Source organism: Urocampus carinirostris, chromosome 2 (assembly GCF_059441175.1).
Source record: "Urocampus carinirostris isolate Australia breed hairy pipefish chromosome 2, RoL_Ucar_1.0, whole genome shotgun sequence".
Taxonomy (NCBI): Eukaryota; Metazoa; Chordata; class Actinopteri; order Syngnathiformes; family Syngnathidae; genus Urocampus; species Urocampus carinirostris.
In genome coordinates this window covers 27,685,733-27,702,591 of record NC_142350.1, presented here as the reverse complement: position 1 = coordinate 27,702,591, position 16,859 = coordinate 27,685,733, and the positions used below count along the sequence as shown (strand labels likewise).

General features: G+C 38.1%; 1 protein-coding gene across 1 annotated transcript; it reads left to right on the top strand.

Moving 5' to 3' along the window:
* The first annotated feature begins 4,276 nt into the window (after nucleotides 1–4,276).
* Nucleotides 4,277–15,405, top strand: kcnk5b (potassium channel, subfamily K, member 5b). The gene is made up of 5 exons (XM_088326096.1): nucleotides 4,277–4,584; nucleotides 6,815–6,926; nucleotides 10,074–10,240; nucleotides 11,197–11,365; nucleotides 13,337–15,405. Exons 1-5 carry the CDS (start codon nucleotides 4,399–4,401, stop codon nucleotides 14,017–14,019), a joined length of 1,317 nt encoding a protein of 438 aa, XP_088182222.1. The 5' UTR covers nucleotides 4,277–4,398; the 3' UTR covers nucleotides 14,020–15,405.
* The last annotated feature ends 1,454 nt before the right edge of the window (nucleotides 15,406–16,859 follow it).

Sequence of the window (16,859 nt, the reverse complement as noted above, 5' to 3'; positions counted from 1 at the left end):
CAAAAATAAACGGGAAAAATAATGGACAGGACCAAGTCAGAACCCATGTCTTGTGTTAGATGACGGGCTGAGAAAGTAGGAGAGAGCGCACTGAGCTTAAAAAGACGGAAAGCCAATCTGTTAATGAGCCGGAACTGGCGGCACACGGGTGGGGCCAATTGGGCACCATAGCAACTGTGACATTTGGGAGTTCTTTCAGCTCCCAAATGGCTCTTCAGATTGTTGTCGTTGTTCATAAATAATCCATATAATACCATTTATTATGTATTAATATGAATGACTTAAAAAGGGGAACAATAAAGCAAAATTATCAGTTAAACATCAACACTGAAAAACACAGAAAAACTATAAATCTACAAAGAGAAATATAAAATGCAAAACAACTTTAACCTTTTTTATTTTCATCAAATTCAAAGTCAACAGCGCAGAATCCCTGAAAAAAAACCATTTTGAGTCCAATGTCAAGAGAAAAATAGCGTCATGAAGGTAACCGGCTCTCGATTGGTGGGTAGCCGGCTCCCACTTTCAAGAGACGGCTCATAGAGCCATTTTGTCCGCGAACAACATGAGTCATTTGCCGTGTTCACCAAATTGCCTTTTCTTTCGGCGCATTAGTGGATACTGGAATTGTAATCGGTAGTCGCTATGTTGAATGGTGACTGATCCCAAATGACCTGATGTAGCAAACTCGGACGAGAGCGGAAAACCGTGCCGCTAAAAACGCCGTTAGGTGTGTGGGGACACGGTGCCGTTGGTGTTCTGCTAGCAGAGTAACGCACCCCGTTTGACCGTCAGTAACGATAGCGGCGTTGTAACGTACGAAAAAGTAATTAGTTAGATTACCCCATTACACAAAAAAATAACAACGGGACTTAGCCTCAGGTCCAGGTTTCAATTCCAGCTAGTATACATTTTCTCCCCCGGGCCTGCGTGGGTTTTCTTTGGGCACTCCGGTTTCCTCCCATGTTCCAAAAACATGCATGTCAGGTTAATTGGCCGGTCCAAATTGTCCCGAGGTGTGAATGAGCAAGAGAGTTGTCTGTAATTATGTGTCCTGCGACTGGCTAGCAACCAGTTCAGGGTGTTCCCTTGCTCACTGCCCAAAGATACCTGGGATGGGCTCCAACACCCCTGCGACCCTACTGAGGATAAGCGGCACAAAAAAATTAGGGATAGATATATATACAGTATATTTATATACAGTAGGTTTTTGTTTTATTAGTTTATTCGTGCAATACTGTATTTTGTGAAGACAAAAACAATACGTAGATAGAAAAACACAACAATTTGTTTGTGTGTGTGTGTGTGTGTGTGTGTGTATGTGTGTGTGAAAAAAACCCAAGCACTTAAAATGAAGTACAGTACTGCACAAGCAAGAATTATCATGCAGTGCAGTGCGGATCCACCCTTCTTAGATTCATGTTTCTTCTTCTGGGCCATGAAAATAAAGATAAGGGCAACCGTCACCAATGAGGTAACTAAACACAGTCAGGGAGCTTCTCTTCCTCTACTGTCCTCAACCAAGGCAGTCGAAACAAGAGTGAGAAAATATTCAATAAATATATTATAGAATGACAGATAAAATGCTGGCATGAACATTTTTTTCTCACAGGATTTTATTGCACCCTTCAGTTGAGTGTAGCTCCATTATCGGGACTGGATGTAGCGAAGTACACTATCATGTTTTTTTTTAATTAATGAAGAAATTAAGCGGCAGACAAGAAAAGCATATGGAGAGTCATTAACACCATAATATGACTCCTCTCAGCTCGACGAACACCTGTTTGACTTGATTCCCTCTAGTAGACTACAGGACCCTTAAAACAAGGACTAAAAGGTTCAGAGACAGCCAGTAGGGTCATTACCACCCTAAACAACCATGCAACAGTGTGAAAAATATACAACTGACTTGACTTTATGTCAAAAAATGGGTTGTCAAATATTATTTATTGACTTATTTTGGAATTTTGTTGCTGCTAAAAGTTTTTGCAGTATTTGCCGTTATGATCCACTACCAGTCTCCAAGCACTACTGTATAAATATGTTTTCGTATTTATAGGGACATTTTCTTTTTTATTATTTTTCTCCTTTCCGTTTTTATTATGTGCGTTTCCTGAAGTTCCATGTCTAATCTCGTTGTAAACAATGTTAACCGCATTGTAATCATTGACAATAAAGACCATTTCAATTCTAAATTTAAAGGTTTGAGGTTTTTGAGTTTTTCCTCGCCCACATGTCGGATTCAGATCAGGGGGTGGTGTAATTGTGGCCTGTGCAGTCCTTTAAGCTATTTGGGATTAAGGGATATAGAAAAAATGTCACTTGACTTAAAATAAAAGAATAAAAATATCAATATGGACGGATAGAATTTTTGTGTTTGGGTAATTTTGTAGAATAGTACCAAAAGGGCGGGCGCAGTGGTTAGCGCGTGTGCGGCACAGTTCTGAGGTCATGAAATCGATCCTTCCTGTGTTGAGTTTGCATGTCCTCCCCGTGCTTGCATGAGTTTCCTCCGGGTACTCCGGTTTCCTCACACATTCCAAAACATGCATGTCAGGTTAATTGGCTGGTCCAAATTGTCCCAACGTGTGAATGAGCGAGTGAGTTGTCTGTCTCTGTGTGCCCTGCGACTGGCTGGCAACCATTTCAGGGTGTCCCCTGCCCACTGTCTGAAGATGGCTGGCATGGGCTCCAGCACCCCCGCTACCCTACTGAGGATAAGCAGTGCAGATAATTATTGAATGAATGAATGAGTACCGAAAGGTAATATATTTTCATCCATCCATCCATTATCTGCACCGCTTATCCTCAGTAGGGTCGTGGGGGTTCTGGAGACCATTCCAGCTAATTTTGGGCATTGCGCAGGGGACACTCTTGCTCATTCGCACATTCACACCTAAGGACAATTTGGAACAGCCAATTAACCTCACATGCATGTTTCCGGAATGTGGTAGGAAACCGGAGTGCCCAGAGGAATCCCACACAAGCAGGGGGAGAACATGCAAACTCCGCATAGGAAAACTGGAAGCTGGATTTGTACCCATGACCTCAGAACTGTGCAGCGGACGCGCTAACCACTGAGCTGAAGTGCCACCTGAGAGATTTTCATGAGAGTGAGAGTATTTTATACCGCGGTTATGTTGAAAAACTATTTTACCACCCAATACCTTGTTATCATTAACAGATATTAGTTCTCTTTTTAGCTAACATTAGAGCAGTGTTTCTAAAATAGTGGTGCAGGCCCTCTGTTGTGTGAAAATACTTGAAATACTGTATCATAAGTCTACTTGAGCAATTGAGTTATCTGACTAAAGTTTGCGGGCAGCAAGGCGGCGCAGTGGTTAGCGCACGTGCGGCACAGTTCTAAGGTCTTGGGAACCTCCTGTGTGGGTTCAAATCCAGCTACCGGACTTACTGTGCGGAGTTTGTATGTTCTCCCCGTGCTTGCGTGGGTTTCCTCCGGGCACGCCGGTTTCCTCCCACATCCCAAAGACATGCATTTCAGGTGAATTGGCCGGTCAGAATTGTCCCTAGGTGTGAATGAGCGAGTGAGTTGTCTGTCCCTGTGTGCCCTGCGATTGGCTGGCAACCAGTTCAGGGTGTCCCCCTGCCCATTGCCCGATGATTGCTGGGATGGGCAGCATATTTGCAATATTTGAAGTACAGTAGGCTATTCCTTCTTGACCAATTATCTCAGGCTGTGAGAGTTAAATTTAAGTTATCAAACTCACCTAGTATATTGCTCACTGATGATTGTTATTTTATTATTCTGTCTAATGTTTATTTTGGGTGCATTTCAAGTATAGGATATATGGTGAGGTGCAATAAATTTGACATACGACAACATATTTTTGAAGGGACAGAAATAGTTACTTTCCCTGGTAACTACTTAATTTTACTACAAAACAAACAGTTACTAACTCGGTTACTTTTTGGAAGAAGTATTGAGTAATTATAACTAATTTTTTTTTTAAGTAACGTGCACAATACGGGATCGATCTCACGAGAGCATTTCTTCTTCCGAGGAGGGGCGTGACAGAACTTTATTGAGAAGCACTGCTTCAGTGTTGAATGATGCTAAATCACTTTACGCGAAATGAAAATCATCCTTTTAACCAGCCAGACAGTCTGGGTACTCAGCACCCCCAAATCTCTGAACCTATAACTGCAATTGGTTTCTCTTCACCCTCTTCTCCGAGCCGTTTTAACCAAGCACCTCAAATACCAACCAGTACAATTACGTCATACAGGTGTCTGAGCCGTCGTGAGACGAGTGCGCATGCGCTTGTGTTTATCAAGCATCCAGGAAGTTTTGTTTCTCTCTCCCTCGCTCTGGTTCTTCTCTCTGGGAAGAAAATAAAAAAGGAAAAAATGGAGGCATAAAGTCATATCTTGACAATGACTGACCAAGGTCCCCTTTTAACGTCGTGTATCATCTTTTACCTTTCCATCGGGGCTGCGATTTTTCAAATTCTCGAGGAGCCCAACTGGCAATTGGCTCGGAGCAAATATGTTTCTCAAAAAGAGCAGGTTTTGAAGAAATACCCTTGCCTTGGGGAAGAGGATCTAAATGCTATTCTTGAGGTACGAACTTGAAATATTATATAAAAACTTGAGTTAAGTGCAACAGTTTGTAATTACACACCACACGTGTAATTTAGCGTCGCTAAAATATGTATTTGCGTTTTCGCTTATCTGTTACTTTAAGCTTTTTTTGGAGTCAATTTGTTAATTAAGGAGGTTGAGTGGGGACATTGACTAAAACAATATATATTTATGTTAATACTGTACAGTGTACACACGGACAAACCAAGCATGAACCCACACGCCTCATGTACATGTTGGAATGTTACCACAAGGTGTGTCTTGTCTTTCATTGACTGTCAAGTGATTTTAACCCTTCTGTTGTCGTCGGTTCAAAATATCAGTGTTTCTGAATTGGTGGGTCGGGACTCAAAAGTGTTTTCTTGACAAAAGAATCCCAAGAGGATAAAAATAAAACGTCATTCCACTAAAATCAGGACAGGTTCGTAGTTTGAGGTGTCCTTAAAAAGTGTAAATTCAATATTTTCTCTATTACGTAGGTGCTAACAATGTCCACCTGAGTTCAAAGAGCCTTAATATTAAATTTTCACCTGCTTTTGTTCCAACTACATATTGGGCTGGATCAGTGGCGGTTCTACACTGTATTACTCCCTGGGCGAGACCCCCTCCGAGCACAAAACAAACTAAAGCCTCACCTTTCTGGCTTTCTGCGATGCAAAATAATCGATAATATTGTCATAAGCAAGCTGCTCCCCCATTTTGTGATTAATGCTGATTACAACAAGGGCAGTCACCTCATTAAAGATTTTGTATTACATATTTGATCCCTGTCACTCAGAAAAATGCCTGTATTAGTTATGGATAATATGCGTTATTTGGAAGACAGAAGCCGCCAACTAATTATTTAATGTATAGTAATAGATAGATGGATAGATAGATAGATACTTCATTCATCCCCGCAGGGAAATTCACAGTGAGTCGATCCCAACATCCCCACAGCACTAAATGATATATTCTTAACTTGAATCTTTATGACCTTTAATAAATTAGTACCGACAGTAGAAAAAAAGGAAATGTTTTTTTTAATTAACATTGGCATGTAAGCTGTACCCCTGAGGCAAATAAAGTCGAAATTATGTCAGAGTTATTTTACACAACACAGAATGTTACAATATAATAGTTGCGGCTTGGATCAATCTGTAACAGAAGTGTTATTATTCATATTTTTTATGGTACTGCGTTGTTTTGTATTGTCTTAACTTGTTCGCTGGTGGGAAGAAAAGAAACACGAGCTGAATATGCATCCTTAACTCCTTTTTGCACATTTTTTTACTTCTCTTGAGCTCTAGAAATACAAGTGAAGAGGGAAAACTATACAACACATATTGTGGTAAAGGCAATATGTAATTTGGTGTTTAAAATGTAATCAATCTGCATACATTGGGGGTTTAGTGACGACGGGTCATTTTGACCCAGAGGACACTGGGTGTTTACAGTAAATGAGGGCAATGAGGATTAAATTATTTGTTTATTTTCCCTTCTTAGTGCGTTTTTTTTTCAACCAATTTATTGTGTGTGTGTGTGTGTGTGTATGTGTGTAAAATATATGCTTGTTGTGATGCCCAAATTGTTTAAAGGGTAAAATGAGATTGTATCTTGTACAAATTGTCTGTCAAACAGCTCATTATCTCTCATCTCATTAGCTGCACCGCTTATCCTCAGTAGGGTCGCGGGGGTGCTGGAGCCCATCCCAGCAATCATCGGGCAGTGGGCAGGGGACACCCTGAACTGGTTACCAGCCAATCGCAGGGCACACGGGGACAGACAACTCACTTACTCAGTCACACCTAGGGACAATTTGAACCGGCCAATTCACCTGAAATGCACGTCAAGCTGCTAAGGTGTAATAATTAGTTGACAGAATGTTTTGTTTTTAATACCATAGGAAGATTCTGGCAGTCTGCCAGGGTTTCATAAACAAGTGCTAATAATAATGTAATAATCATTAAAATTATAAAATAGATATATATGTATACATGCAGAGTCAATCAAAATAACTTTCAGATTTCTTATTATATAAATGATCGCAAATGCCATTGTGTGAATTTGTGCTATGTATCAGTCAGTCAATCAGTCAGTTGAATTAAAAATGTACTAAATTTTGTCCCCGGGGAGCATGCCTTCGAATGTCCAACCATCATGGTCTTACAAAATTCTATGGGGAAGACTGCATACTAATTACCCTTTTTTTATTTGCAATGGCATCCAGATTGTGTCAGAAGCTGCGGGCCAAGGTGTGATCATCACTGGAGACAAACACCACAACATGTGGGACTGGGGGAACTCTGTCATCTTTGCTGCAACTATTGTCACAACAATAGGTTTGTGTGTGCATCACAGTATTTTGATTTACAATGTCTGTTCTCTTGGAATGGGCGAAAACTGATACCAGGTATTGGTATCAGTGCCGATATTCAAAGACAAACAATTTTAGTACTAGCAATGGGAGCCAACACTATAATCCAATCCCTTGCATTTGCCATTTGGCAATTACAAATCTGAAATTAAAGGGACACTGTGTAATATTTGACCACTAAATGTCGCTGTATTGTCTCCGTCAACTGAAAACGAGTGCTACAAAGCACTAGAAGGCAGCAAGATGGCAGACAACAATGTCAGCTCCCTCTAGTTATGTAAAATAAATGGAAAAATATATATTTATATGATAGTATTTAAACTATTTTTGCTCAATATTGTTGTTTTTCTTTATTGGATGAAGGGTTTTTTTACCACTAGGATAATATTAATACACAATACTCCTTTAAGTAAAAGGTACATTATCATTAAATTCAATCTTATGTTTGTATTTCTTAAAAAAAAAAACATTTTATTTTCCTGAGGGAATACAATTTTTGCGCTTTTGGTATCATTGTGTTGTATCAATATTTATGACTATTTTAAGAGTTGGATAGTTGGGTGGTATGGGTGTTCAGTACATAAAACACTTATTTGTGTTTTTTTACATTATAGCCTTGAAAAGAGGAAAGTAAGCCATCTAAAATTATGCCCTGGTAGTTTTTTTTTATGGATATGAGATTTTTTACACCAACGTGGAAAGAGGTTGGAACATGGCTGTGGAGCGTGGGTGTAAAACTAAGTTTGGGTTTAAATATACTGTTCAATTTGGTGGAAAGCAACATTTTTTGTTATCTAAATTTCCCAAAACAATTGCATTTGATGCTTATTACATTTTCCAAGTGTCCAATACAAAGATAGATAGATAGATAGATACTTTATTCATCCCCGTAGGGAAATTCACACTTCCAGGAGTCTCCTTTGTTGTTTGTTAACAGATTAAATAGATCCCCTTGGGGTGATTTGTTATTGTTTAGCCACAGCAGAGTGGATGACGTAACATGCTAGTGCAAAAGTTCGACGTCTCTGCGGCAGATGGAAATCTTTGTGCCCAGGGATACACCACCTCGTGTTAGCGAGTCCACCTCCTCTCCACTTGCCGCAGGCTTTTGTGTCTCTGTCTAACAGCGCTAAAGCCGGTTAGCTCCGGGTAGCTCCGGTCCGAGTAGCTCCAGGTGGCTACACGTTAGCGTCCGGGATGCTAATGTGAACCACGTTTCCGTAAAACACAGCAACTGCACTCCCTGTGCACTTTGATGTTTTTCACCAGCACAGCCAGTTCGTCGGTCTTATTTGGTAGAGAGTTCACATTTGCCATGATTACGGACGGTACTGAAGACTTATAATGCCTCTAGGCGCTTAGCTAGCTCCGGCTCTCCATCAACGATAGGGCCCCCTCAACACGCCGGCACGAGAATTCTTCTGGCCATTAGCATTTTTTTATATTTATATAAATATAATTTTTTTTAATTGAACATTGCATCATTTAAAACAAAATTGACATGAACATTACATTTTTTTAACACATTTTCAAGGGAACAGAAAGTGCTGCAGAAGTACAAAGAAAAAAATCTAAAGTGAAGCAAATAAAATAAATAAAGTAAAATACCTGACGCTGTTTTTAGTGGCGTGTTTTCGAATCATATCACCATTCAAAATAGCCACTACCATATAGTTAGCTATCCCGAATATTGTATTCACTAATGCGCCAAAAGAAAAGGCGAATGAGGGCTGATTGGCCATAAATGTGTTTCACAGCACCCCGATTCGTGTCGTTCGCCAACAAAATGTCTCTATGAGCTGGCTCTTGGAAGTAAACGATGGGAGCCGGCTTCCTACATATCAACAGCTGGTTCCCTCCGACACGCCTTTTTTTTTTTTTCTTTATTAAATTCTGTGTTGTTGAATTTAAACTTTTTGACCAGAAAAAAAAGGTTACAATCTTTTTGTATTTTATCTTTTGCAGATTTATGAATATATATATATATATATATATATTATTAGGGCAGCACGGCGGCGCAGTGGTTAGCGCTTGTGCGGCACAGTTCATGTCATGGGAACCTGTCGTGGGTTCAAATCCAGCTCCAGACTTCCTGTGCGGAGTTTGTATGTTCTCCCCGTGCTTGCGTGGGTTTCCTCCGGGCACTCCGGTTTCCTCCCACATTCCAAAGACATGCATTTCAGGTGAATTGGCCGGTCAGAATTGTCCCTAGGTGTGAATGAGTTGTCTGTCCCTGTGTGCCCTGCGATTGGTTGGCAACCAGTTCAGGGTGTCCCCTGCCCACTGCCCGGAGATGGCTGGGATGGGCTCCAGCCCCCCCGCGACCCTACTGAGGATAAGCGGTGTAGTTAATGAGATGAGATGAGATATTTATTATTATTATTATTATTATTTTTTTTTTTTTTTTGCCGTTTTCAGTATTAATGTGTTTTTATAAAAATGTAAGGTTTATTCTTTTTTTTTTTCCTTCTTTTGCCTCTCATTTTCCTTTTGTTGTTGCATTTTCTCTTTTGTTTTGTTTTTTAAATGTTTGCCTTTTTCCCTTTTTAAGTCATTCAGTGCATGATGTTAGATAATAGGTAATGATTGGATTAGTGCAACAAAAACAATCTGAAGAGCCGTTTGGGACCTGAAAAAAAATGGCTATTTTTAATAAACCCAACCGAAAAAAAGACCATCCGTACAAATTAACTCCGGTGTTAAGTATTTGCTCAGATTATTTCCAATGTTTTTGACATACAACATCTTATTTTAAAAGTAATGGAAATAATTACCTTACCTGGTAACTATACATACATACAAATACATTATCTGCATGGCTTATCCTCAGTAGGGTCACGGCGGTGCTGGAGCCCATCCCAGGTATCTTAAGGCAGTAGGCAGAGAACACCCTGAACTGGTTGCCAGTCAGTCGCAGGACCCCTGGTAACTAGTTACTTTTATCATAGAGAAATTCTGATACCAACTCAGTTACTTTTTGGAAGAATTAGTGAGTAACTATAACTAATTACTTTTTAAAAGTAACATGCCCAACACTGCTTCTAAACCATAAACTTATCAGAACTCGAATCAGGAGACAGTTTGTGTGTTAATTATGTTGTTTATTCCAAAGGTTACGGCAATGTGGCCCCAAAGACAAGCGGAGGTCGAATCTTCTGCATTCTGTACGGTCTTTGCGGCATCCCGCTCTGTCTAGTTTGGATAAGTAAGCTGGGCTCTTTCTTTGGGGACCGAGCCAAGCGACTTTCCAAGATTCTCATCAGCAAAAACGTGCCAGTGGTAAGACTAAACGCCCTACCTGGATTCGGATACCAACTGGGTTGCAACAACTAGTCGATTCAATCGATTGAAATTGATTTGTAAAGGTGCTGGTAGCTAATTAGCTCACTAATATGTCGTACCACGTCATTTATGAACCACTAAGTATGTCGAATCAATGCAAAGAGTGCACACAACTCCGTGGTAACGCTAAAAGTTGTAGTTCCACTTTGGTCCGGCAGAGGGCACTAAGACTTTTTTTTTTTTAAGTTATCTTACATTTCTTTTCATTAAACATTGCATCAGTAGAAACAAAAGTGGCATAAGAGTTTAAACCTTGTAGTGTTTGACTGTTTTAACAATGAAACATAGTTGACAATTTCTAAGGGAACGGAAAGTGCTACACGAGTATGGGGGGGAAAAAAAATCAGAAAAAAAGTGAATTAAATAAATACATTAAAAATAATAATAATAATATTGTCACGTTTAACTACACAACTGTTTATTCTTAAGTGCATTATATATCCACAAAAAATAAATTTGTTGACAACATTTTGAAAACTTGGATTTACGTTTTGATATTTTTTTTTGGTGGAAAAAAATTCTACACATAAAATGAAATGTATTGCTCTTTCTGTTTTTTATCCTAAGTCCAAATAAAATATGACCCATGGATAAGATGATAGGAAAAGAGTTCCATACATAATTGCATATGTATAACATATATTTGTATTTATTTTGGTTTATGATCAAGTTATTTGAAAAGCACTTGGATAATTTTATTGTTTTATATTATGGAATATTCTGATGTTTCAAGCATTATTTTTCTATCTTTCCAAAACTTCAATATTTGAACAAAGAGGAGGAAATTAAACATGTCTTTAAAAAATTCATCGATTATGAAGATGATGATTAGTTGCAGCCCTAGATACCAATTGTCATGAAATATTCAATGTATTCTTTTCCTTTCTCATCAGAAACGTGTTCAACTCATCTGCACTGCTATATTCCTGTTATGGGGGCTGTTTGTGCATCTGTTGATCCCTCCGTTTGTTTTTATGTCCCTGGAAGGATGGAGCTATTTGGAAGGACTCTACTTTTCTTTTATAACCCTCACAACTGTCGGTTTCGGAGATTACGTTGCAGGTTGAGTATTGACTCTTATCTACACATTGTTTTATACTTATTCATACGTTATACTGAAGAAGTACATTTGGATTGTTCTTTTGATACATAATTTCTCTCGTTTGCATATTTATTTTCTTATTTTAATATCCAAACATTTTAAACGTTTATATTTCCTCCTATAATAGAAATATTGTTCTGATCATTTTCAAAACTTTTCTCCATTTTACAATTTATTTCAATACTTTTTTTTAACTGAAATAAAATAATAATCTTTCCGAGTAAATCTTTTCATGGGGTATTATTCTTCTATTTAAATGTTTTTTTTTTTTTAATTTACTAGAGAAATATATTTTCTTAATAAAATTTAGAATTTTATATTTCATAAAACAAATTTAGTATTTAAAGATGAAACTATCTTCAATAGATAATATTTTCGATCATTTTTATGATCTATGATTATAATTATTTTCGAGTAAATACACTTAAGGGAAATCACTTTCCACTTCTATATATTATTACAAAAATGCATTTTATTAAAATTAGAAAAATATATAAAATTGATAAGAATTATTCTCCAAATAATTATAAATTCCCCAAAAATATAATCTGAATGGATTTTACAATTTTTTCTGATTATTTAACTAATTTTAAATATATTTTACAAATGATTAATCTTGATTTCTGGATTTCAGATCCCTCCATGATTCCTAAGTGGGAGAAATAGCATAATAGCAGGGTGTTCAAATACTCATTTTCTTCATATATATGTGTACGTGTATATATATATATATATATATATATATATATATATATATATATCATATCACTATTTATATTCACACAATTCAATTAAAAAAATATATAGCGCTTTTCAATTTACTGAAGACCTCCCAAATTGTTTTACAATGTGCTTCACACTCACCCATTCATACACACACTCACACTCAGATAGCAGTGACAGCCATGCAAGTGCCTATATAATTAACCCCTAATCCAGAGGTGGGCAAACTTTTGGAATGTCAAAAAATGTGCCCAAGGTCCGGGAGAACTATTTCTATAGTTGTATTTCTGTAGTATTTCCGTAGTAGTATTTTTTTTACTATTTTCTTTTAAATATTACTGCATTTTTATTTTTGTAGTTTTTCTAAAATTGTTTTTCCCTAGAATATATTTTTTATTTGTAGCATTTTAGTAGTATTACTGCAGTTGTATTTTTTGGAGTATCACTGTAGTACTTCTGTAATATTTTAGTAGTATATCCATAGTTTAGTTACTGTAGTGAACTATTTCCATAATTGTATTTTTGTAGTATTTCAGAAATAACATTTGAGTAATATTTCCTCAGATTATATTTTGTACTATAGCTGTGGTATTGTAGTAGTATTACTGCAGTTGTATTTTTGGAGTATTACTGTAGTATTTTAGTAGTATATCTATAGTTCAGTTATTGTAGTGAACCATTACCATAGTTAACTTTTTGTAGTATTTCTGATATAATATTTGTGTAATATTTCAATATATTATATTTTGTATTTTATCTGTAGTATTTTAGTAGTATTACTGCAGTTGTATTTTTGAAGTATTACTGTAGTACTCCTGTAGTATTTTAGTAGTGTATCCACAGTTTAGTTATTGTAGTGAACCACTTCCATAATTGCCTTTTTATTGTATTTCTGATATAATATTTGTGTAATATTTCCATAGATTATATTTTGTATTATATCTGTTGTAGTATTTTTGTAGTATCACTGTAGTACTCCTGTAGTATTTTAGTAGTCTATCCATAGTTTAGTTATTGTAGTCAACTATTTCCATAGTTGTATTTTTGTAGTATTTTTAATATATTTGTGTAATATTTCCATAGATTATATTTTTTATTATATCTGTCGTAGTATTTTTGTCATATAACATCTGGATTGATATTTTTGCAAAATGATTTTTGCAGTATTGTACATTATTGTTGATTTCCGCCATGGTCCTTATTTTCAGGCGTGAATCCAAATCTGGATTACCCGAGGCTGTACCGAGTGTTTGCAGAGCTATGGATCTACATGGGCCTGGCCTGGTTGTCTCTGTTCTTCAGCTGGAATGTAAACATGGTGGTCGAGGCCCACAAGGTCCTGAAGCTAAAGGTGAAACAGAGGCGACACAAACGCCGACCGTTCTTCGACAGAGAACCGACCATAGAGGAAACGCCAAAATCAGAGGCCAGCAGATTGAACGTCGTTGATATTTTCCAATTTTTGTCGAACCAAGTGGGGGACTACAGCACGGTCATCAAGGAGATTGGAGAGAAGCCTAAACCGACTTCCGCTGCCGTTTTCAATCGCTCCAAAAGTTGCAGCGACATTTTGACCACCAACATCCAGACGCTGGACCACTCGCCGCGCCACAGAATTTTGACGAGCATCAGCGAAGTCTTTATCAACTCCAAGGTTGGAGAAGATAGAGAAGAAGCCGAGCAGTCTCTCATTGGCGATCATTCCGTGACGATGGAACCTGAAGCGAGCGGGAAAAACGAAGAAACCTGGTCAAACGACGGCATTGTGTTTACCGTGCCGGCTTCGGGAAACGCACAGGGAGAAACCGCGGCTCCAAGTGACGCCATGAATCGATTTGCAATTTCTAAAGTAGAAGAAGATTCATTATTTGAGAAGGATGAACACGGATGAAGTTTAAAATGACACTACGAAGTATCCTGTATATCTTGGACGGTTATTGCACTAAAAGGTCTTGTTTGTTTGTTTGTCAGGCCCGCTAAGGGTTTCCATTTTCTCTCTTTCGTTCACTGTCTCTTTTATTTTCGCTTCTTCTTTTTTTCTGTTATGTTTTCACTCTCTTTCTCTATCCATCTCTATGTTTAGCTCTTTTTTCTCTCTTTCTTGCTTCCTCTTTCTCCCTCTCTTGCTATTTTTTATATAACTCTTTTTCTATGTCCCTGTCTCTCTTTCTCTATTCCCTCTCTTCCTCTCTCTCTTCCATTCTCTCTCTCTTTCACTCTTCACTTTCTTTCTTCTGCTCTTTATTTCCCTCTCTTTTTATCACTGTCTCTCTTTCTATTTCTCTCTTTTGTTCTATTCTTTTTCTCATTTTTTTTCCAATTCAATTGACTTGGGGGAACTTGGGTGCCCTGGTGAGGTTGGGCCACATACGTGTTTATAAAAAGAATCACTGCTTTTTAAAATTCCCTTCACAAAGTAAGATAAAAAACATTGAGAATCAAAAAAAGAATCAATTTATAATAAATGGACCTGTTTAAAGGGACAGTGTGTATTATGTAATGCCTCCTATTGGTAGAAAATGTAAATCATCGAAAATATATACAATATTGAATTATCCTTCCTGATGGCCTTATTTTAGAGGAGATGATTGTATTTTTTTATACAGTTTACATGCAAATACATGAGAAATCATATTTTTAAAATACTCGAAAAAATACTTTTTGTTTGTCTTAAAATGGGCCATCTTTCTTCCACGGGAGGCTGGAAAACTCAAAACATTGGGAAAGGCTGGGCATAAAAATGAGAAGACCACAAGTGCTTTTTAACACTTGCGGGTGGCTGCCTGACATAGTACAGCAACATTTAATGGTCAAATAATACATACTGTTCTCTTTACTTTCATAGTAAGGAGGGGGCCTCAAACTATCAACTGACGGCCCCAATGGGCCCCGGGCTGCGGGTTTGAGACCCCTGCTCTATGTAAAATTGATAGAAACTGGAAATTAGATCGAACACTCAGAAGAAGGGTATTAAACACAACCTACCAATCTGTGTCCAGAAAAGGATCACTACTTCTCTTCATTGTGAATGCCAATTTTGTTTTAGTCGTTTGCCTCCACCATTGGCTCGAATTGCATGGCTGTACTGTATATGTAATTCTCTAGCACTATAACTGTTTGTTTTCCTCTAGACAGGAACATTCTTTTGTCATAATTGTCTATAATATGGGTCAGAGAAATTTTGTTCACTCCTATTGCCGTCTGTTTCTGAGCTTGCCTCACATGTTGTGTGAATGGAATTCACCTCTGGAATTTGTTTTAAAATCTGTCTAATTTATTTGTTTTTGTGGTTATTTTCTCCAAGTTAAGTGCTTGTTGGACTGTACATCTGGCATAGAAGGCAAATGCTCAGAGGATCAAAATCCTGATGGGGTACTATTTGAAGTTATTAACTTAAATTCTGCTCTCGAACAGAGATTCTCAAATATGGGTACTTGTGTCCATGGGGGTACTTGAGATTTTAAAGAATATATTCACAAGTAGCATCAATGCAAAGACACAACACTTGCTTGCTCTTTAATTTACTGTGGAAATGTTTTTTTCAGTTGGTAGATTCTTTTTATAGTTGTATGTATCCATCCATTATCTGCACCACTTATCCTGAGTAGGGTCGCGGGGGTGCTGGAGCCCATCGCAGCCATTTTCGGGCAGTGGGCAGGGGACACCCTGAACTGGTTGCCAGCCAGTTGCAGGGCACACAGAGACAGAAAACTCGCTTAAAACACTTAGAGACAATTCGGACCGGCCAATTAAACTGACTTGCATGTTTTTGGAAGATGGGGGGAAACCGGAGTGCCCAGAGGAAACCCATGTAAGCACGGGGAGAATATGCAAACTCTATAAAGGAAGGTCTGATCTCACGACCTCAGTACTGCGCCGCCGTGCTGCCCAGTTGTATATATTATATGATTCTATAAACTGTCGCAAAGAGAACATTTTTTATTGTCTTTTGGAACATTTATGCGCTCCTCCTTTTGAATAAAAGCATCAATAGATATCATCCATTATTAAAAAGAGTTCTTGCAACGAGAAAAAAAATAATGGACAACTTGCTTACACTTACTAATTATATTGTTTGTGGCTGAGTTGTTGGTCAAATCAGAAGCCTTGGTCTCACGATCTCCCTTTGCCATGAGGCATTTGCAGACACTCAGTACAGTAATGCGTTGCAATTTAATTGTATTAATAACATTCACTATATAATGTGACTGTGGCTGTTTTCAAAGAAGGTAATATCAAGAGGCACTGCCAGAGGAAACATGCTGACTACAAAAAGCTAACTGAAACAGACGCCGTGAAAAGGTGAAGCAAGTGGAAGCTGTTTTATCGTCACAGCAGCGCTTTGTCACGAGTCCCTGCGAGTCAAAAAAATGCTCTAAAGGTTCGCTTCGAGTTTGTGACGCTGATCGCCAAGCATTGCAAACCTTCCATGAAGGGTGAATTTATAAAAGACCGTTCTAAGAATGCCAGGCAGAAATGACAGCCCTCACACATTTCCAGCTTTCCATATCCAGCCCCCAGGTTTAAAGCAACTAGGGCACAGTGAACCTGCAAGTGGAGGTGAAATATCAGTTTGTATGTAGATATTTTTAAATGCCAGTTCACCCCTGCCTTGTTTTATCAGTTTATCTTTTTACATGAACAGTACAGGGCATCACGGCGTTGCAGTGGTTAGCGCGTGTGCGGTACAGTTCTAAGGTCATGAGATCGAACCTTCCTGTGTTGAGTTTG

What these genes read in the sequence shown, in the direction of transcription:
- kcnk5b (XM_088326096.1), top strand. Translation starts at nt 4,399, where the DNA reads ATGACTGACCAAGGTCCCCTTTTAACGTCGTGTATCATCTTTTACCTT. An exon ending in AACTATTGTCACAACAATAG is followed by an intron (nt 6,927 to 10,073) that starts GTTTGTGTGTGC and finishes TTTATTCCAAAG; the next exon opens with GTTACGGCAATGTGGCCCCA. An exon ending in TCAGCAAAAACGTGCCAGTG is followed by an intron (nt 10,241 to 11,196) that starts GTAAGACTAAAC and finishes CTTTCTCATCAG; the next exon opens with AAACGTGTTCAACTCATCTG.